General features: G+C 39.4%; 1 protein-coding gene across 7 annotated transcripts in view; it reads left to right on the forward strand.

Annotated features, from left to right (window-relative positions):
- Positions 1-6,171: 6,171 nt before the first annotated feature.
- Positions 6,172-23,664, forward strand: part of LOC119790646 (vinculin-like) — a 32,133-nt gene continuing 14,640 nt past the window's right edge. For 2 of the 7 annotated variants that reach the window (XM_038296262.1, XM_038296266.1), the window contains exons 1-7: positions 6,456-6,623; positions 13,384-13,454; positions 15,889-16,039; positions 16,558-16,666; positions 18,047-18,169; positions 19,687-19,847; positions 20,093-20,095. In XM_038296262.1, the coding sequence (XP_038152190.1) occupies positions 6,456-6,623; positions 13,384-13,454; positions 15,889-16,039; positions 16,558-16,666; positions 18,047-18,169; positions 19,687-19,847; positions 20,093-20,095 (786 nt within the window). Of the gene's footprint in view, positions 6,624-13,383; positions 13,455-15,888; positions 16,040-16,557; positions 16,667-18,046; positions 18,170-19,686; positions 19,848-20,092; positions 20,096-23,664 lie in introns of all 7 variants that reach the window. The other 5 variants (XM_038296263.1, XM_038296267.1, XM_038296264.1 and 2 more) reach the window with 4 other exon arrangements.

Below are 23,664 nucleotides of genomic sequence, written 5' to 3' on the forward strand. Positions count from 1 at the left end.
CCAAATGCAGGATCACAAGAAGAACCAGTAAGTTCTTTTTACAAAAGTAAAAAGAATCGGGAAGCGGGAAAACTGCAGGAAGTCAGTTGAACATTCTGGTTAGTCTGAGGGTAAAAAACAGACTAAGAGTCTGTTGATGACAACTGATGATTGATTTATTTGGTTACTTGAGAGAAGAAGGGGAGGCGGCATGGATCTGTAGGATTTAGTTCAGCTTGCAAACTGTACCTCAGAGGTCCAGGGGAATGTGAGAGAGATCTGAGAACTTTGGTACTTGCAAGAGACGTTGAAGAGCTGAGGAGTGGGCTGGCAGGTGATGAAGACTGAGAACTGCTGCACACCGGTAAGAACTTTCCCATGAAGATCCGAGATTAACTGAGGTGCACTGGTGGTTTGGAATATATTTCAACATGAAATATATTCCTGGTTTAGGTCTTTGGATGGAATACCATCAGGGCTAATAATCCGGAATAAGAAAAATGATCCTTTGCCTCCTTGTATACATGCTAGTCATCTTGATTGAGAAGTATTCTCAAGTGTGGAGCGACACGAGTTGGCCCAGCCACCAGCAAAGATCCTGACTGTGACAGGAAGCTCACTCACACCAGAAAATCATCAAAACCCCAGAGACCCTAACATTACGCCAGGTTCAAGGACAGCCCGCTGGTGGTGCAGAAGAGGAAGAGCAAGAAGCCCTAAAGTCCCAAACAAGGTAAGAGTCCAACCTAGAAGAAGGAGGGATCAAAGACCATTCCTCAGGTCCATAACCCTCCCAATCGATCAGATACTGAACACCCCTTTCTAAGCGACGAGCCTCCAAAATCCTTCACACAGTGAAGGTCAGGTTCCCGTCAATGCCTCGGGTGGGTAGAGGGGGAATGAAAGGAGGGCAAAGAGGATTAGACAGGAATGGCTTGATCAAAGAGACATGAACAACAGAATGAATCCTTTAAAAGATCCGGCAGCTTGCGGCAAACCGCAGAACAACCGAGCATTGCCTGGATTTTAAATGGACTGTCTCCATAAGAGAGACCATCAGATTCATCGGTCCATGAATCTGATGGAACGATCGGCCAGATGTCAATTTGTTTCCGCTGACCGGTTTAAGGCAGAAACCATCAGGTGCAAGACCCATCTGCTTGACAGAGGCAAGATGACTCAAATGGAGACTGTCATGATACGTGGTTGGTTTGCTAGCCCAAGATGCAGAACTCACAGACTCAGAGGCAGGATAAAGTCCAATATTTATTTGTGAACACCAGTAATCTGCCCTGGAAGGCAGAGAGGACAGAGCAGGTTAGGTTCTGGATTACAGGTTTGCAGGTTCTGACTTACAGATTTGCAGGTTAAGGCAGACTGGGTTTAACAGGCACAGATGAGCAGATTCAGGCAGGCATGGCAAAGGCAAGGGAAGAACAAGGCAGAACATGGCATGGAAGAGGCTATGGCTATTGCTGTGGCTGAGGCAACGATCCGGCTCAGAGTGAAGCTATCAAACAGTTTATATAGGGAGAGGTTAATCAGCAGAGCTGATAGGAATCAGCTGAGTGCTGAGAACCAGCTCCCAGGAGAGGAGCCCTCTGGTGGGCAACCTCTGGATCCCAACAGAAATAGAAGCCCAATGGAAGGGATCCACACAGGCCTCTGGAGGGCAAACCCATGGATCCCAACAGAGACAGACCAGCAGCAGAGAAAGTGGGACAGTCAGTGTTGTGCCTGAACGCGTTCATTGAACGAAAGTTCATGAACTCGTTCATATTTTGGGCGAACGTGAACTGAACGTACTGCATTACTGCCTGGTGAACGTTATTGTGAACTCGTTCATTCTGGTGTCTGTGAACGGCACGCTCTCTCAGTTCAGCTCCGTTCAATCGGTTGCCAGATTTCTATAGAGCCCTCCAGGCGAAACCCCTCTAAATCACACCGTAAACAGGCCTTAATATGTAGCGGGAAAAACACCCAATCTGGCAACACCAGCTACCAGTGTCGTAGCCTACAGCTGCGTGCGTCATCAAAACAAAATGCAGCGTGGAAGCCAAAGCAGCACGGAGGCTACCGTGGAGGCGACAAAGCAGCAGTATGATCACTTAAAACAGGTTTATGACCAGGTGGTCGGTGAGGATGATGGCAACAAGTTTGCCCACCGGCTTTCAGTAAAAAATCCGCACTTCAGTAACCTTAAATTCCTACCTCAGCCTGGTCCCTCAGTTTGTGTTAGTAAAATCTTCTTGAGCGGAGGTCTTCAACAGGGGATCCGCGACCCCTAGGGGGTCTACGGAGGTACTGCATGAGGGTCTGCATGGTTAGTTGATATTTTTATATTCCCCCCCTGCAATTTTTTCCCCCACTAATTGAAATGTCTTTAAATACTCATTAACATGAAATCAACACACTGTAGTAAACAGATAAATGGAGACAAAAGATGTCTTTCAGTCATCAATGCACACATTCAGCGACACACAGGAGCTCTTTCAAGCTGGGCACCGTTTCCTTCACAACAACCAGGAATCAGAATCAGAAAAACTTTAACAATCCCAGGGAGAAATTAATTTCTTTACATTACTCCATCTGTAATAGAGTGACTATAGGACACAATTTCATACAATATATATAGTTAGGGGGTCTCGCTCCATCTCGCCGTCAGTTTGGGGGTCCTTGGTCTGGAAAACATAGAAGACCCCTGTTCTTGAGGGTTTTACTATCCATGTAACTTGTTTGTTAAACCTGCCTGGTATAATTTTCCAGGATTCCAGTATTCCTTTTTAGTATGTATTGAAATGGAATTTCAAATGGAAAAAATTATATAAAAAAAAAAAAAAAACATTTGCACCTTAAAGACTACTTTCCTATTTTTCTTTTAATAATTACTCATAAAAAAGACCATTCAAGCAGCACATTTTTCCTGATGTTTTTGAGAATATACTGTAGGGGTGAAAGCTGCAGCTGCTACTAGTGTGAAGTGAATGGACAGCAACAAAGCATTAAAGCAACAATGGGGAAATGCTGTCCCCTCAGTGCTAATGTAAACCCTGGTTGGATAAGGATTCAAAACTGGATATGAAGATAAAATCTGACGCACAGTTTCAGAGTTACAACTGATAAAATAATTGCTGTCTGTGGTTCTACAGTAGGCTATGGTGTAATTGAGCAATATATGAAAAAAAAAAAAAGAACTATGAACTAGTTCATTTTTTGGTTTTGAATTATGAACTATGAACTGAACTAGTTCATTTTCAAATGTGTGAACTGAACTTTGAACTAGTTCACGTAGAAAGAGAACTTTCCCAACACTGGGGACAGTTATGTGCATATGGTCTAAAGGAAACTTAGTACTCCATGAAGTTGGGTGTGATGAAAAGTGGCAGCGAAGGACTAACTCAAGCTCCTGGTTGAAGCATTCGGATTGAGCATTAGTTTGGGCTCATATATTAAAGGCCAGCAGAAATTTTGATTAGAGTGTGCAAGAGCTCGGTTGATTCAAGGGTGGCAGGAGAATTTTGCCATGGCCCCAACAATGCAAGAAGGATGAATGATGGTTGAGATATTAGGTACCTGTTCACTGGAGTATGCCCAGTCAGGGTATCAGGTTTGGTGTTTTTAGAGCTTGGATGGTAAGAGCTGACGAAGATGGTTTGCTTCTTTGAGATTCTTGTGGTCAGTCGACAGGGACATACTACAGACCTTACCCAGAACAGACTCTGGGTTCTCTGTAAGTTTGTTGAGCTTCTTTAAGTCAGTTGCTGTTATCTCCAGCAAATGATGGCAGAAGAGGTCACACTCTCCACAACAGTAATAAATAACTTTGCAATTGTTATTTGATAATATGATATGGTAATTATAATTTTTTATTCAGAAAAGGAAGGGATCATCAACTTCTCTGCAAGTAAAGGAGCAACATGTTGAGTACACTGATCTTCGGATGTCAAGTAGTTTACTTTGTTTACTTAGTGTTTTTACTGTGATCAAAACAGCTTGTTTTTCCACTGATTTCAAATGTCCACCATAATTGGAAGCAGGTTTAGGTCCCAGATGAGGAAATGTGGAATGCACTGAATGCAGTCTTTGATAAAGAAATTAAAATAGAAAAGGTATAGAAAACAATGGCCTTGAAAATAATGACAGAAGCTCAACAGTGACCATTTGACATGAATTCTTTTTAAGTTGTTTTTAACCCAAAATGACAAAACAACAGCTTAAAAACCTAAATAAAAAGTCAGACCAAACAGATTCAAATTTTGCTTTCTTTTAAAAGCACCCAGACTTTCCTGTTCCACAACTGAGAGCCATAATAGGAGAAAAATGCTTAATGTGTTTAAGTCTTCACTCTAAGTACCAACAGAAGACCCCTCCTTTAAGACCTAAGAGGTCTCTGAGGGTTTGGGCTGGGGCTAGAAAATATATTAATAAAATCACAATATTAATAAAAGGTTAATTTATTTAAGTAACTCAGTTCACTGAGTGAAAAAAAAATATAACACTCTCTATATTATCATGTTTCAATCCTTTTTTCTTTAAATTATGATGATTTTTCACTTACAGGTTAACAAGAATTTTGTAATTATTATATCACATCACAAATGTAAGTACTCTTTAATAAATAAATGTGTGCTCAATAAAGATTCTTTAATACCTGCTTAAAAAGGATTTTTTTAGGAATTTGAAAAATAGGATCATTATAATGCATTCTAATTTATTTAGTATGGCTGTTTATGTGTAAATGCATATTTATATATGCATAGATGTGTGTGTTCTTTTAAAAAAAGGGGGGAAAAGTAAGATTTTCACAACATTATTTTTGGTGGGGAAAGAGAAAGCAGATCAGCACAGAGCAAGAGAACATATCATATCTTGTCAGACAGCCTATGACTCACCGCTCTCTAAGATCCCGTACCTTCCAAACCCACACCAGACTCTTTAAAGGAAACATTTCACAGGAGGGCTGCATAGCTTTTGCAATCCTGAAAACAATTTATTAATTAGGTTTAAAGCATCCAAGTACATTTTGTTGTATAAGCAACCACATTCCAGATGGTTGCTGCTGAAAGCATTCTCTACAGTCTACAACCTTCATAGGAGGCCAAAAGCAATGCTTTTTATCAAACTTTGTTTAGACAAGCACACATATACAGATAGTTGACAGAGGGGCTACTGGGACCATGAATGCTTGCCTTGCTCCTCATCATTTACTTCCAGACATTAGTTTATATTACTGATTCTTTTACTCTGGCTAAATCCATATAAGGCGTTGAGTTGCAGTGAGTAAAACTCTTTACTCCTCTTTATGGATATTTCCTTATGAGAGGAGATGAGATGGCAGATAATAGGGTGCAGCAGGACCAGAATGTCCAGCCCGTCCTGTTTGGACAGCAGCTTCTCGTCAGGACATACTGCATATGTAAACACAACGAGGGTCACTTGGCCCTGGGCCCTTTGGTCAGCTTGAGGTCTTAGGGGTGCAAATACAGCTCGTTTTTCTGTTGGAGTCTCTAGTTTCCCCAACACAGGCTCAGATTTCAGAAACAGAGACAACTTCACAAACAGCCATGCACACCCATACTCTGTAAGACCACACCTGTGCAAGAAAAGTACATTTGAATTACCTCCACCTGGTTTTTCTTCGGTGCCCTCACATTTTTACATTGGACTTACCAGGTGATAATAAGCTTTATCTTATTGAAAACCTTGTGTTTGTGCCATATGGGGATCTTTGAGACTCCTTTCAGCTTCAGGCAGCAGCAAGCTGAATCCTTGGTCTTTATTTAGATCTGGACATTGAGGCCTGGAGACATGAACTCCTGACCTACCTTTTACTGAACACAGCTCAAATGTCATATGAAGGTTTAAAGCTTCATAAAAGAATGAAACGGAACCGTTTATGTTTACATTATGAGGAGAGGTGCTGATTTGGCTATTCTCCATGACGCTGACCTTTTTAAGGCTGCAGGGAACAGCTGCTCGGCGCAAAACCTCCCTGGCTGCTGATGTTTCACCTGCAACCTAATCCCCTCTCATAACTTGGAATTACAATCTCCTCTCATCTGGACTCATTAAGTTACCCTAACACTCTCCTTTTAGGGTGCACAGGCACGCATGACGTAATTTAGGAAGAGCTGTAGTTTGCGGAGTGAGTGAGTGCGTGCGCGTCAGTGCGCGTCAGTGCGCTCCGAGCCGCCTGGCAGCTGTATTCCTTGGCTCTGATTGGGCGGAGGGCGGTGATTCCATCTGTCACGATTTGGGTCGCTCCCACCGGAGGACACCGACCGCTTGAGTCCAGCTTGCAGCGAGATACTCCAGAGAGGAGGCAGGATTCCTCTGAAAGGCCTGGGCTGTAAGCTCGGTGTCTGTCTCCCAGGTGGAGAGAAGGAGAAAGAGGGAGGAAAGGATAATCAGCGCTGGAGCTATCGGCGCGTCTTTATTATTTTCCTCCATCGGGGCTGTGCTGAAAGTCGTTCACCATGCCGGTGTTTCATACCAAGACCATTGAGAGCATCCTGGAGCCGGTGGCCCAGCAGATCTCCCACCTGGTCATCATGCATGAAGAGGGGGAGGTGGACGGGAAAGCCATCCCGGACCTGTCGGTGCCGGTGGCCGCGGTGCAGGCTGCTGTCAGCAACCTTGTGAGGGTGAGTCCCGAGTTTAAAAGGAATAGCGCAAATCCTGGCTAAGATTTGCTTTTATCTCCCCCAACTTCCAGTATTTCTGCAGACAGAATGGATCGATGACGGGGGTCAGATAGTCGGATTTATGGTTCACTCAGTCAGTCACTGCCATGAATCATGAGAAGAAGAGACCATAAAGCTGCCCAGGACCCGCAGCTGGTTATTTTCTGTGGCTTCAAGAAATATGACTTGGAAATCCCAAGTTGGTCCTCTAGCCATTAAAAGGACATAAAACTGTCATACACCAGCTGGGGTTCATGCTTGTATTTGTGTTAGTTTGATATGCTTCAGCACAAATTTATTGTGTTTCTGCTAATCATGTCATGAAATTTCAAACTTTGCAAAGATTTGTACAAAGTGTTGCCAACTTAAAAACAACAACAACAACAACAAAAAAAAAAAAAAAAACATAACAGTAGATATTACAGAATCCCAGTGGTGGCTCATTCCTCTTTTCCCTCTTGTTTTGTACTAAAAGTCAGGGGTGACCAGCCTGTTTTAAATGTTTTTGAATATTAGCTGATCAAATCTAGTTCTCATTTTCTCAAGAAAAAATGACAGCCCTTTCATTTTTGTAAGTGAATCTGATACAAACTATTGGGTTTCTAATCATCCTGGTGCAGAGATTAGAACTTAACTCACCTAGACTCAATTCAAGCTTAAGTCGCAAAATAAGAAACTTAAACTCACCTTCAGAAAACTTTTGGCACATGGACAGTCTTTATCTAATCTAATCCAGCAAAAGTAAACCAATTATTATGTGTCAGAGTTATTATTATTCTTTTTTATGCATAAACAAATGACTTGTTCTGGCAATGAGCATTGAAAATTAAATCACTGTGTTTTTGGCAGTTTATGCAAGTAAAAGAAAAATGCTTTCAAGTCTTTATTGCTACTTTTGAGCACGTCTTTAAATAAGCAATCCATTGACCCCCCCAATACTGTTACGGATGTGCATATCCTGGAACTCTGATGGCAGCTGAACAGCAGGAGATTTGTGAGATGGAAGAAATGAGGGCTGGCTGAATTCAAACGATGCTCCTCTGAGTAGCAGATGAGTGACAGGAGAAATGTCATTTTACAGTCTTTGTGCTTCAATGCAACATGTCAAAGTACTCAGACTTTGAAGTTTCACAAAGGAACCCAGCAAGATTTACTTAATCCCATCTTTTAGATCTTTTATATTCCTCTTTTCATTTTGAAACAAGTGATTCCCATTGGTTGTTTTGAGTTGGAAGGGCCCAGATTCAGTCAAATATTGGAGCTTCCTATGTGTGTTACTGGCTGGAAACAAATCAGTATGGGTCACATCATTAATGCTGAGCTGGGTCATTATTGAGTCAAGCTTCACCCACTCACTTGGCTCTGAGGGGAATGTAACAGCAGGAAGTAGTAAACATGCAACCCCTTACAATATAAAAAAAAAAACAGGAAGACATTTAGCCATCAAGAAGCCTGTATTATTTTATGTTTGGGATACTTAAATTTGATAGAAGGTTAATTGGACCCTGATATCATGCTACTTTGGATGTAGCCTATCTACATAATGGAAACATATGCTAGGATATTTTATGTTGTACACAGCAGATTAAATTATTTTCTTTAAACCTGCTTGTAAAAATAAAATAAAAATAATAAGGAAAGAATCTTCTTTCTCACTTTTCTGGTGAAAGAGGGTAGTTTAAAATATTAATGTAATGAGCTGGTAACTTGGGGGCTTCATCAAAGATAAATAAAAATTTAAATCTTTCCAATGAAATATTATTTACCTTGACTGGACCCTTGCTGCTCAATAGTTACCTGACAGTTTCTCCCCTTTACTCTGTCCTTGTGGGTCTGCTTCATTCAGACAGGTAGCAGAAAGGCTAAAAGCTGCCTCAGGCTTCTCGCTGGGTATAAGATCATGGATAATGGGAGACTGCAGGGAGGGATCAGGGAGTTGCATTGGAAGCTGCTGGACTCAGAAAACACTCCTAGGCTGTAGATATAAAGCAATGATGAGGAAGATATTAAAAGAAAGAAAGATGCATCTTATAGTCTCAGCTGGTTTACTTGCATGATAAAATGAAAGCTTGCAAGCAGAGGAGAAAAAGATGCATTTGCTGAGAGATTTGCAAGACTGAAGAAGTGAGTGACAAGAGAGCACAAATGGTGCTTGAGTACCCAGCTTGTAAAACAACCAGTAGTTTGTTGCTGGGTAGACATAGCTGGATGTAAAGAACACCAAAACGTAAAAGTGGTTCTCTTTGGTGCTCACAAGCTTTTTCTTTTTTTTTTAGAAGGATGATTCATATCTAGCCTTGTGCAGGCTGAGTAAACACAGGACTCTGTGACAGCAAGATGCCACCATCACCACAAGGGTCCCAGCGCACGCTTATACAGTTACAGTTAACACCATTCAGAGTGGTGATGATGGTGGGTTGGAAGAGTGCTCTATGCACTCAGACCGGCCACTAAGACTCTTCTAAACACTCTAAGGCGGTGTCACTCTCTATTCCCCCGAGGTTATGCATTGAGCTGATGCAGTTTTAGCTTTTAAGATGTGGGACATATTGCTGCCGCTGGTGCATGTGGTCCGAAGTGCAGCCTGAGTGTTCTGCTGATGACAGAGCTGGCTCGGTGATAGAAGTGTCTGCTCCTGAAAGAGTCAACATAGACTCCTTCAGCGTGTGTCCTCAGGGGGAGGGGAGAGGAGGAAAAAATAGATTAAGCACTGAGTAAAGTAAGCACACTCTTTACCGAACAGAAAAGGAGAAGAGGTATGTGAGAACTAGGCCTGTCAACTAAAAACACACTGATAGCATGATGCTAAATGACACAGGGTCTTTTTGAAGCAATGGCAGATGAAATCACACCTTTAATTTCACCACTGAGAGATGAAATGAATAACACTGAATATCAGTATGTATATATAGGAAAAATAATTATATACTGAATATACTGTAGGGATGAGTCAGTTTGATAAGGTCCTAAATGGGTCAAATCATCACTAAACTCCAGATCTTGTGCTTTGTTCTTTCTCTCCTTTGGTTATATCTATTATAAATCTTCAAAGGAAAGTGAAGGAATGATTGTTAAACCGCACAGTCAAGGGTCACTGATGGATGTGTGGAGCAAAGGCTGGCCTACATCTTCCAAACTAATATGCTGACTAATGCAGCTCAAAATGCTGCAGCGGTTAAGGTGGTTCTGATAGAAAGCTATTAGAAAAGACAGTGCATCACATTTCGGTTCATATAAGAATACATAATGAAATACAGAATACTATTGATTCAGTAAAAATACGGTGATTTCACACATAATTAATAGTACCTAGACCTTAAAATACTATGGTGATGAAAATGACTAACACTACTATATATATATATATATATATATATATATATATATATATATATATATATATATATATATATATATATACACTTCAAAACACGGCACATCTCAGTGGTTGCAATAGTAGCTGTACAACAACACCATATTATGCCAAATTAGGCTGAGGTAGCTTTCCTCAGGGGGTATCACTGTATGGGGGGAATCTCTAATTGCAGGACAACTGCTCCTTTGAATAACAGACACCTTTGGCCCAATAAGGTCAGTCCTTTATCAAAAATGTTCATCTATGTTCAGATTTGTCAGTTTAAACTTATCATTTACATTAAAACAGTCATGCTTTTATCTATAGAGGGGAAATTTCTGTTACGGGAGTGGGTGAAGAATGCAGGGGTGGCTATATAAAAGCATACAGAAACTTTATCATTAAAGTCTATATATTATCGAACAGGGATGAGTTTTTGCTATCTAATCCAACATCAAAATCCTGAAATAATGTGCCTCAGGTAAAGCAAAGTGCAGTTTGACAGCTGCAATCAATAGCAGTCAGTTTCCTGGAGAATAATCCCCACATAGACCCCACTTCAGTGTCTTCTACAGACTACATTACTCTGCATTATTAACAAATTGCATAATCAATAGAAAATGTTGTTGCTTACAGGAAGCAGGGTTTCTCTCTAGGACCCTACCCTGCAGGGTTGCCTACACTCATAGAACTGCATTCCTCAGTGTTGTCTTTTTTTTTATTTTTTAAACAAAGTTTTTTCAAGGCAGATAAACTACAACAGGTAATTCTGACAGTTTCTGTTTGACTTATGTGCAAACATGTTGCAGTGTAAAACGTTTGTAACTGATCAGACAGCTTTAAGACTTCAAAATATTACCCGACACAAAGTCAGTTAGGATTTAAATATTAACACCTAAAGTGTACAGTTTGATTTACACCGAGGATACAGCCTTCACAGCTTCCAATTTGCAAATCATCTTCAGGTCTTCTTATTTTTAATATACGAATGCTATTTTTATGAATCTGAATTTAAATTAACATGTTTCTCTTTGCTCCCTTTGCTCTACATCATGTCTTTCAAACTCTTTTCCAAATATCTACACCACATGGACTGATGGTTGGTTTCTGGGAGGTCACTTAAAAATAATTTAATTGCAGATGGAAATACAGAGTGTTGCTTACATCAAACCATCCGTTTTCTCCCTCTTAGTCCTAGTCAGAGTCGTGGTGGGGCCGGAGCCTATCTCCAGCAGTATAAGGGCGAGTGAAGGGGTACACCCTTGACAGATCGCCAGTCTGTCGCAGGGCAACATAGAGACACACACCTAAGAACAATTTAGAGAAGCCAATTCACCTAACAATCATGTTTTTGGACTGTGGGAGAAAGCCGGACTAAAAGGAGAGAACTAACGCATGCACAGGGAGACCATGCCAAATCCAAGCAAAAAGACCCCGGGCCGGGAATCGAACCAATAAACTTTTTACTGTAAGGTAACAGCGCTACCCACTGCAGCACCATGCAGCCCTGTGTTGTTTACATACAATCACAAGTTCTACTCCTCTTAGCATCTGTTAAACAACTGAATGTGAAAACTGTCATACATGGTATTATGTATAGTATTCAATTAAAAAGGCAGATTGGTCCATCTGATTTTTAGGGGAAAGTAGTTTTGGATTTAGGTACAAAAAAGCATGTGTCTAAATCCAGCTTTGTGCAAATATTTTTTAAAGTTGTATCTATCATGGGTACCCAGTAAGATAACAGCCATTTTGAACTTCCTTTGCATACATGGAAGATGCTTTGTTTGGTGGGAACATAAGAACAAACATCACCCTAAATACACCTCCCTGAAGCAAGTTACTGGTGGCATCTTTCTGTTAAATTTTTTTTTTCATTCACAAGTAAATTAAGGTGGTCAGAGCTGATTGATAAATACATTGAGTTAGTTTATCAGGGTGATCATGTGAGCGTTTATATTCTCTAAAAGACTTGAGTCTGTAATTCCAGCTCGACAGCAACCCTAAGCAATCACCCAGAACTACAATGAGATCATTTGGTTAACCTGGCCAAGGATCAATTGGAGAATATATGCCAATCTTTGGCAGTTCTCTATTCAACCTGACTGAGCTTGAACTATTTTCCAAAAATGAATGATCAAAATTTTAGTAAACTGGTGAAGCTGCTAAAAATATAGAACAAAATACTAGAATCTGTAATTGCTACTGGACAGCGACTTGAGGCTTAAAAACAAATGCACAACAAGGCTTAATTTATTTTATTATTTTTTTCCCCCCATATTACAATTATGTTCTACCTTGCTTTGGTATATTACATAAGATTGAAATAAAAACACATTTGTTTGATGTAATGTGAACAAACATAACAATAGATTAGATGTAGGTATACTTTTGAATCTGAGAGAACACATGAAGGTGAAATTGGATCAAATTTGAAATTTCTCCAACTAACCAACTAGTGTCAAGATATATTTTCTTATATAGATTGCTTTGATAAAACAGTAAATCATATCTGAGAAAAATGTCTGTTGTCGAAATAAGAAAATCCCAAACCTTATATGATACCACAGCCAGTTTGCTGTATCCTGAATCTCTGGAGCCAGAAAGTCTATTAACAAAATTTCACTGAAGCAGCAGCAAGAAACTGATGTCATCATTTTGCTGTAATTGCATCTGAAATGTGTGATTGCTTGTGTACATCTGTGTTTTAGAGAGGGAGACCTTGTTGTGTTTTGTTTTTAAGGGCTCTAAAGTAGTTGGTTGAGAGAATGTCACTGGAGACCAAATTATGGAACACACACATTTCTTTGGGTTTTTTAGGGCTAAGTGTGAGGTTTAGAATAATGTAGGCTGTGATTATGCAGTTAAATGGAAATGCTCTGCAAATTGCTCCCTTGTCTGCTTAAGGTTAGACATGCTTGCGTGTGAATGGTGTCGTTTTCCTGCTTTGAATGCCTGAAGAAGAAGCATCTAATGGCGTTTTCTCTTTGGTGCATTACAATATTCATTGACTGGAATAAAACTGAATCAAATGTATTTTTTCCAACTAATTCAACACTAATACAGTTGCTTATGTGATGATATGCCCTAGTGTTTGTAAAGTTACTAATACTTGAAAACTCTAAAAAATCTGCAGCTTGACTTAAATACATTTCCTATCTGCATGCAGAGTATCAAACGGCATAAAATGAATGAGAGCCCAAGCTGCTCTGCCCAGCTCATGAGAAATTACATGCATGCATGGTTGGAATAGGTGTGAATTGATACACACTCATTCACCCTTTCAGTCTATTAATAGTGCCCTTTAAAAACATTTCCTGTCTTGCTGTAACTAATGATAATGGAATAAATCTATATATGTTGCAGGTGGGGAAGGAAACGGTTCAAACCACAGAGGACCAGGTGATGAAGAGAGACATGCCTCCTGCTTTTATTAAGTAAGCTCATCACTTAACCAGTGTGCATGTTTTAGAAAAATAAATGACTGCTTCCGTATCTCTGTCTGAAGGGGAAAAATTTTTGGAAATGATGCACTTTATCTTGACACACAGAGAACTTGTTAAAAACAGGATTCCATGGATTTTAATGTCAGGAAACCTGGCTCTGTTCCCAGCTACAACAAAGAGCCACTTCTGAGACCAAGCCTTGGTACTCGTTTGGCCCCAGCATCCAGACCACTAAGAGGCTTTTAGCTGTTTTCCAATTCACATCCAAAGAACTGAAACATAAGTTTGCGGTGCTCAGAGCCCCCGCTAAGCACTTCTGGGAATCAGTGTTTGCTTGTTTCTTTCTGTATATGTCCCTACTCATAATGTGCTTCTCAATAGTTCAAAGGATGGGTTGTTCAAGGATTCTGTTATTTGCATGAAACAGACACTAAATGTTCTGTGGAAAACTTCCATTATAAAGCGGAATAGGCCACAGTGGACCAAATGGGCTTGTAGACTCTAGTTTGCCTCTAAACTCTGAGTATGGGTTCAGGAAATGGTTTCAAAATTAATTAAACTGTCACCAGCCTGAAATTCAGAAGATCACTGCTCCAATTATGCTGACAACTGTGCTTAGTTGCAAGCCATTAAGCAGAAATTCAAGTTGGTGACAGTTCTTTTTTTGTGTGTCTTTATAGTTTTAAACACTAAGATACAACATTCACTGACAGAGTGAATGGTGTCTGTGTATAAAAAGATACAAGCCGTCAAATGTGCAAACAAAAGGTTTATTACTGCTGCTTTCACCATCCTTAAAATACACAGAAGACATGCAAGGTTTGGGGAAAAGGGGCAGTATAAAACTGAATTATGCTCCTGCAAATTTCTTTACATTTGTGGAACTTTAAACTTACAAAATTAAAAAAAGAAAATTTCATTTATCTATTTTACCAAGCATACAGTACTTTAAAAGATTGGTGTTTTTCCTTGTTCGTTTTATAAAAACACAGGACACTGATAGTGCTGTATTTCCTATTTCGGATACAAGCTGATTCTTAAAAATCTTGGTACATTCCTGCTTTACACACTTTAATATTATTTTTCACCCAATCTTTATTTTACATTAATACTTGTTTGTCAATTTTATAGTATTGCAGGATCAAAGACATTATCCAGATCTCCAACAGGTCAATCTTGTTGCTCCTCTCTCATGCACACATGGACTACAACACCATAAATCTCATGTGTGGAGCTTAGGAGCAGGAGCATGTGGGAATGTGAACCCGCCTAAATATAGATGAGCCATCGGCCATTGATACCCTGACCAATGGGATATGAATGAGGGGGGATTTAGATTTATTTGAATCCTCATAAAATCCATCCCCTGTGGGTCAATCACAGATTGAGGAAATATGTATAAAAAAAAAATCATGTTTAAAAATCAATACCAATGTGAAGTTGATGTCATATCTTGCTTTTAGCTTATGTTTTAAGTCTGCCACTAGGTTAGGCTCAGAGCAGAAACACTCTTAAGTATGTTACGCATAAAGAATGTTTTTTAAACCATATTTATAGAACCTTGTTTCAGTCTTACTTTTTCCTACACAATCAGCCTGTTACAATATTATATTACATCAGATGCAGCCAAAAACACCTTCCTTCATTTTGCTCAGAAACTGAAAAAAATGTATTTTGCAATTGAAAAGCATTATTCTGCTTGACAAACTTTATGCTCACTAACAATGCTTTTTTTGTTGTCTGGCTGTCGACTTCCTGCTCAAGCTGTCTGTCGTTGCTGTAACAAATGCTGTGTTTTTATTTCCTTTTTTTTTTTTTTTTATCTACCGGTAATTGTTGCACTGCGCATTGGTGTGCTATATAGTCTTCGATCAGCTTTGGGTCCTTCTCTCATTTAAATCCAAGCCCCAGGTGTTTCACAACAAACAGTTTTACTGTTAGTGGGTGATAGGAACTCCTCCTCCTTCCCTGTGTTTACATCCATTGAGCTCACTAACATTTTCTACCCAAATGAAAACTGTTTAAAATATACTCATCCATCTCCTTTATCTCTTAAAAAAAAAAAAAAAAAGGCCCAATATCAGTTTATTATATCCTGGTTAAAAAAGTGGGAGTTTTGTATTTTAGGTTTTGGTTTTGTCAATAATACCTCATTACCTCATTTCAGAACAATTATGTTGGTGTACATCAGGTTTTGAGGTTGTGACTCAAAAAGCTATCCTCATTTCTTAAAAGTCTGTTTAAAATATGAAGAGGCACCCTTAAGGAAACAGAGAATTTTAATGTATTACTATTATACTTTTTTTTTTTTTTTTTTGTTTTGTTTCTCAATATGTAGATATAAAAAATGAAATATCATATTTTCAAACTTGATGTACTTGTCGATGCTTTAAAAAGATTTTCTAAGACATCTGGTTGTTTTCAGGGTGGAGAACTCATCTTCCAAGCTCGTACAGGCAGCTCAGATGCTTAAAGCAGATCCATACTCGGTTCCTGCGAGGGATTACTTGATTGATGGATCCAGGGGGATACTGTCTGGAACATCGGACCTTCTTCTTACTTTTGATGAAGCAGAGGTGTGTATTTACCTATTACACAAGTGTGCATTAGTGTCTATAATACTCAGCATCTCCGCAGACCATGGTTTGGTCTCTTTCAGGGAATTAAAGCTTTATTTAGCACTCGTACAGAGGAAGGAAGAACTATTGGGGCTGTAATGGCGGCTCAAATGCAGCTAGATCTAATCACAGAGATCAAATGACCTCTATAACTCAGGATGTCAGTATGTGTATGTCTGTGTGTGGCCATCTGTGTGTCTGCATGAAGTTTTGATGGAAGCTCCATAAGTGAAATCACATTGGGCACGTGATTAAGATCACCAAGTCTCATCACCAGCCTCATTTTCGGAGGAGCAGTTTTTTCTCAGTCACAAGATGAATATCACAAGACTGCAGGCGCACACACAAAGGCCCCACAGAAACAACAAGGGGCTAAAAAAGTTTACAGAATGAATGTAGCTGTTCTGCTTATGAAAGAAAGCACTTATTAATTTGTTCTTTAAACTATCTCAGGTTATGACGTTGTTTCTTTGCAGGTGCGTAAGATAATCCGAGTGTGTAAAGGTATCCTTGAGTATCTGTCAGTAGCTGAAGTGGTGGAGACCATGGAAGACCTCATTACTTACACAAAAAATCTTGGACCAGGTCAGTAAAATAACATCATTTAAAGAAAAAAAAAAATCTCTTTTGCAGTGTGGCTAACCCAAATAAAAATAACAGAAAAAAACTTCTTTGTGACAAACCTTTTTCTCAGTTTTTCATTTAAATTTACTTCAACTAAGCAATTTTCATTTCCCCTTAAGCTGCAAAAATTAAATATACAAAAACAGAAAAGTGTGGCATACATTATATTTAATTTGATCCCCCTGAAAGCAAAAAAATTTATAAATAAAAAATGTGTACTACAAACCTTCTAAGACATGGCTGTCCACCTGAACTATGAGGCCAAGTTAAGAGAGCGGTAATCAGAGAAATAGCTCTGAAAGGAGCAGCAGAGATTCAGAGAGAATCTGTCAACACGTCTGTTATTCGTGCTCGCCTTATGTTTTTTCTTTATTAAAGACTTGCAGAAAAACCCCTTATATAAAGAAAGCCATAATAAGACTTGCTAAAAGTCTCCTTTGACATGAGGAAAGCTGGTGGGAAAAATCAACAGATAAAACTGCAACAATAGGTGGATTTAAAATACTCCAGAGTCAACATATACAAGTCTCATCATTCATTATCATTTGAAAGAAAAAAAAAATTAAATCATCCATCTTTAATCTAAAAGTAAAACATTGTCACTGCTCTCTGTTGGTCCTTAACATAAAATTACAACCTTTGAAAACAAACGTTCAGGGGCGTTGAATACATTCACAATCACATACATTATATTCAGGTAAAACATTTATTAAATATAATTTTAGAGAGAAAAGCAAAGAAATTGTCTTGCATCTTAATTTTTTTGATTATAAATTTTAAGTCTTGGAAAATTAGGTTGTTTAAAAAGAATAATTTACCATGGAAAATTACTATGTAATTTACCAGAAGTCCGTGTATTAAACGGTTGCATTAAGAACATTGCTGCTATTCTTAACGATACATGATGGGGTTGAATGTAATTAAAGTGTTTCATAAGAGCATCCAAATGAAATAATTAACCTTTACTTTTTGTTTGGGTCATAGCTCCATCTGTTAATATAGAAAAAAAAAACTAATTAACCACCGTCTCCTCTGGCATCAAGATACTGTTAGTGAGTCGTTTCACTGGCAGGAGGATCATAACAGACCATTTATCGTCAGAGGCCTCCTGTTAATTATATTTCCATAATTTCTGACTTAATAAGCTGGAAGAACAGTGATGCCAAAGGCGTCCTCACACTCCACTGGATCAGACATTGTCCGAGCTCAGTGGTTCATGAAGGAGCAATGCTTGAATGTGCCAGTTAATCAGTTTATCAGGCGGGTCAAATCCAAAGTAAAAAAAAAACATTTGCCTGCAACCAACTGTTTTTTTGTGGGGGGTTTTTTGTGTTTCACCAGGTATGACCAAGATGTCAAAGATGATTGAGGAGCGGCAGCAGGAGCTTACCCACCAAGAACACCGGCAGATGCTGGTCAGCTCCATGAACACCATTAAGGAGCTGCTGCCGGTTCTCATCTCAGGTACATACGGGTGAACTTATGTGGGCAAACGACAATGCAGTTTGCTGAGCATCCCGCGGTTGTCATGGTAACACTACATTACAGTCATTAGGTGCTTGTGAGGGTGAGGAAGCATCGCCCACTATACAGCTATGGTTTGTTATACTGTATATATTGAGGAAAAGGAGTGACTTCAGCTTCTGCTGTAGAATTTTGAAATATAGAATGATGTACAATAAGATATAAGCAACAATAATTGTTTTTATATTATATAAAGAAATCGCAAAGTTGCCTTGAGATTTCATTATCTCCTAAATATGTTTGTCTTTTAGTGATTTTTGTCCAGTCCAGCAGTATTGTTCATTTCTGCTTTTACAGAACTAACTGGTGAAAGTATGGTAGTTTTAAATTCTTGTCTGTACTATATTAAACAAGGAACTGATATCGTTTTCTCACGTTTTGCATGCATTTTTCTTTAATTTATATTTTTCGGGAGGAGCTGAAAAAACATAACCTTTATATAACAGCTGAGTTATACTTTTGTATTTTAGATTTTGAGCATTTAGTTTCTCCAAGAAGAATAAATATTACAATAAATATTCAGCACTGACTAATATTTGATGATTAATTTAAAATGAAAATGCCCAGAAATGATAAATTTTTTTCTGAATATTTTTCCTATAGGAATTTTACCATGGCTGTTATGTTCTTAGCTACATTCAGACTGCTGCAGCATTTGCAAAACTCTTTGTTTGTTGAAAGAAAGATATGAAAAAGATTAGCAGGCATTTTAACTCTTGATTAATAAGCCCCCAATCAGTGCCTCCAAACAGGAGACCATGGTCTTGAGCCAGAAAAGGGTAGAGTGCCTTCTCCTTTTGGGGAGGATGTACTGCCCCTAGTGGAGGAGTTTAGGTATCTTGGGGTCTTGTTCACGAATGAGGGGAAGATGGAGCAGGAGATCGATAGGCAGATTTGTGCGGCGTCTGCTGTGAAGCGTCCTCTGTTGTGTCTGCTGTGGTGAAGAGAGAGCTGAGCCAAAAAGCAAAGCTCTCGATTTACCAGTCGATCTACGTTCCTACCCTCATCTATGGTCATGAGCTTTGGGTCATGACCGAAAGAACGAGATCCCGGATACAAGCGGCTGAAATTAGTTTTCTCCGTTGTGTGTCTGGGCTCACCCTTAGAGATAGGGTGAGGAGCTCAGTCATCCGGGGAGGACTTAGAGTAGAGCCGCTGCTCCTCCACATCGACATTAGCCAGTTGAGGTGGCTCAGGCATCTGGTAAGGATGCCTCCTGGATGTCTCCCTGGTGAGGTGTTCCAGGCATGTCCCACCGGGAGGAGGCCCAGGGAGAGACCCAGGATACGCTGGAGGGACTATGTTTCTCGGTTGGCCTGGGAAAGCCATGGATGGATGGATGGATGGATGGATGGATGGATGGATGGATGGATGGATGGATGGATGGATGGATGGATGGATGGATGGATGGATGGATGGATGGATCTTTTGTAATCAGCTCAAATTTTTGTCTTCAGCAATTAAGATTTTTGTTGCAACCAAGACCAGTCGAGGAGCCGGCATCGAAGAGGCTGAGAAGAATAGAAGGTTTACCTTTGAAAAGATGAGCGCTGAAATCACAGAGATCATCAGAGTCTTACAGCTCACCACGTGGGACGAAGATGCCTGGGCTAACAAGGTAAAGTATGTGTGGCATGTAAACAGAAGGGTTTACTTCATTTTATACTCACAAACCTCTGACACTAAGTTATACTTCAAACACTCTGACACTCTCACCCCTTGAGATGCCTCTCTTAAAAAAAATCACTCTTTTACTTTTTGTCTTCATTTTTGTTTTTGCTTGCTACTGTAACTCCTTGTTTTTCTTTTTTCCTTTTTCTTTTTTTTCTTTACCTTCCTCCTTCATTCTTTTCCTCCCTATAGAAGGTAAGCCTCTTTCTATCCCGCTCTGTGGTTCCGGCATGCAAGCTTATGGGTGTGTGCGAGTTTCTGTGTATTTGACCGGCACAAAAATGTGTCGTCACACTTACATTCTGCATATCTGTTCTCCACTTGCTCAAAAAAAAAATTTTCATCTGTTTGTGTGGAGTTATAAGTTACATGGTGATGTAAAGTGCTTCATCACTACAGTAAATAGATCTATGAACATCTGTTTGTCAATAGATGTCCATTTGAGTTAAATGGTCACAAAACAGATGACAGTGGTTTACACATACACTATATTGCCAAAAGTATTTGCTCACCCATCCAAATTATTGGAATCAGGTGTTCCAATCACTTCCATGGCCACAGGTGTATAAATTCAAGCACCTAGGCATGCAGACTGTTTTTACAAACATTTGTGAAAGAATGGGTCGCTCTCAGGAGCTCAGTGAATTCCAGCGTGGAACTGTGATAGGATGCCACCTGTGCAACAAATCCAGTCGTGAAATTTCCTCGCTCCTAAATATTCCACAGTCAACTGTCAGCTGTATTATAAGAAAATGGAAGTGTTTGGGAACGACAGCAACTCAGCCACGAAGTGGTAGGCCATGTAAACTGACGGAGCGGGGTCAGCGGATGCTGACGCGCATAGTGCGAAGAGGTCGCCAACTTTCTGCAGAGTCAATCACTACAGACCTCCAAACTTCATGTGGCCTTCAGATTAGCTCAAGAACAGTGCGCAGAGAGCTTCATGGAATGGGTTTCCATGGTCGAGCAGCTGCATCCAAGCCATACATCACCAAGTGCAATGCAAAGCGTCGGATGCGGTGGTGTAAAGCACGCCGCCACTGGACTCTAGAGCAGTGGAGACGCGTTCTCTGGAGTGACGAATCGCGCTTCTCCATCTGGCAATCTGATGGACGGGTCTGGGTTTGGCGGTTGCCAGGAGAACGGTACTTGTCTGACTGCATTGTGCCAAGTGTAAAGTTTGGTGGAGGGGGGATTATGGTGTGGGGTTGTTTTTCAGGAGCTGGGCTTGGCCCCTTAGTTCCAGTGAAAGGAACTCTGAATGCTTCAGCATACCAAGACATTTTGGACAATTCCATGCTCCCAACTTTGTGGGAACAGTTTGGAGCTGGCCCCTTCCTCTTCCAACATGACTGTGCACCAGTGCACAAAGCAAGGTCCATAAAGACATGGATGACAGAGTCTGGTGTGGATGAACTTGACTGGCCTGCACAGAGTCCTGACCTCAACCCGATAGAACACCTTTGGGATGAATTAGAGCGGAGACTGAGAGCCAGGCCTTCTCGTCCAACATCAGTGTGCGACCTCACAAATGCGCTTCTGGAAGAATGGTCAAAAATTCCCATAAACACACTCCTAAACCTTGTGGACAGCCTTCCCAGAAGAGTTGAAGCTGTTCTGGCTGCAAAGGGTGGACCGACGTCATATTGAACCCTATGGATTAGGAATGGGATGTCACTTAAGCTCATATGTGAGTCAAGGCAGGTGAGCAAATACTTTTGGCAATATAGTGTATATGCTTTAGCTGCTCATTGTGTGAAGGAGCTCACAGTAGAAGTGATAAAAGTAAAAATGATAAGAGCATCAGTTTGGGTTTGCTACCTCGATAGTAAAAGGAAGATCTGTTCTACTTGTTCAACCTGTAACCCCTGCATGTTTCTCTGCATACTGCCTCCTCAGACAATGATCCCTCTGTCTGTCTGTCATATGTTTGGTGTGGAAATACTGCATACTCAATCTTTGAGCTGTGATAAGCACTTACTGTCAGAGTGCAAGGGGAAAGTGCTGGCACACGATGACTGCAATCTGTATGCCAGATCATGAGTTATAGAAATAAGCTGGTTGTTGTCCAGACACATCCATAATAGATGGCCTGTATTGAGTCGTTCCACTCAAGCCTTTTATTCTCCTCCCAGCTGGAAAAAGCTTTTTGACTTCCTCATAGAAAGCAGTCAAATAGTGATTCTTTGTATACATGAGGAGGATTATACTCTACTTGATTTCCTTATTCAATATGTCTTTGCATTAAAATTTTAAGCTGATTACTAGTTTATGATTAGCTGATAATAATCAAGTCAATTGTTGCTTTTGTAATAAATATTAAAAACTACTGAAAATATATATATTTTTTACTGTTTCACAAATTATTATCATAAGTTTTTTTAGACATTTTTTCCACAAAGCTGTTGGTGATATAATTATACTATATAAACTGTCAAAATTAGTATCTAGGTGAGCCTCACCTTCGGCCACCACCGACTCAAATTAAAAACCTAAAAGGCAAATTCATTGACATTTTTGATTTTAGGAGTTCTACTTATTAAATATAGAGATGCAGCAATCCATTTGTTTCCTTTCCAATCCGATACCGATACCTGGGCTGAGCATAACAGCTGATATCAAATCTGGTTCAACTTTTGAATGAATGAACCACACTATATATCTTGCCATGTGAGCAAAGGCTTTAGCCTTGACAAAAACATTGTTAAAAAAAAGTTATCAAATGAACACATTTATAAATGTACTGTATGTTATTTATTAACCAATCAACAGCAAAAAGATATAAATAACAGTTCTATGTAAAGTGCACTGGATTGGATCTCCCATATGTGATTCAATTCAGTTTATTTATATAGCTCCAATTCACAACAAATGTCATCTTAAGGCTCTTTACAGTGACAATTCAAACAGATCATACATTCAAATTTATTCAGTTTTCTATCTAAGGAAAACCATCAATAATCCAGCTAATTAGTCAATATTGGAGCTGTTACTCAAGCCACATATAGGATCAGTGCATCTCAAATTAAAAACAGATCTTCTTATTACATTTCAACGATAAAATTATTTTGTAATGGTTACATTCATTATTACAGTATACAGGTGCACTGTTTATCAAAACACGGTTGCCTATATACTGGCGGACCCATTCTTCTGATTCAATTTGCATCTTTTCTAAGCCAGTGTATAAAGTGTACTGTATAAAGCTTCAAACTCAACACTAATTCTGACATCAACATCTTAAAACTTGGAAACCAAATCCAGTGGTTAGGGTAATTGGGTATTGTTTTTTTTTTACTTTTTTTGGAAAGCTCATTCTATAATTTATTCTATAGTTTTTGTTATTATTATTTATAGTGGTAGCGCTAGTAACTGACATTTTAATTCAGTTGGCTGTTCTTGTAACAAGGGAAAAAATATAGTTTTGCTTTAAACATTGGGCAGTGCACAGCACCAAGTTGGGGAGGGCGGCTCCACAGTAATCTATGCTACATACAGCTAAAGGAAAAATGTCTAGCAAATTATTGAACACCATTATAAAAAAACTCTGATGTAATGCAAAATCTATAAGGTACACTATGATTTGATATTTAGTGGTCTTGAAACAGTATTTGTGTAAGATCATAAAGCAGAATCTGTACCATATTTTATTTTATTAAAAAATATTTTCAACAGCTGTTGAAATTATCTTGTATGCTTTATCCTACATGAACAAATTAAACCCAAAGATATTTTGAAAAAGCACATCACTTATTAATGTAATA

The sequence above is a fragment of the Cyprinodon tularosa genome, unplaced genomic scaffold, assembly GCF_016077235.1.
Source record: "Cyprinodon tularosa strain WSP-4 unplaced genomic scaffold, ASM1607723v1 ctg37, whole genome shotgun sequence".
Lineage (NCBI taxonomy): Eukaryota > Metazoa > Chordata > Actinopteri > Cyprinodontiformes > Cyprinodontidae > Cyprinodon > Cyprinodon tularosa.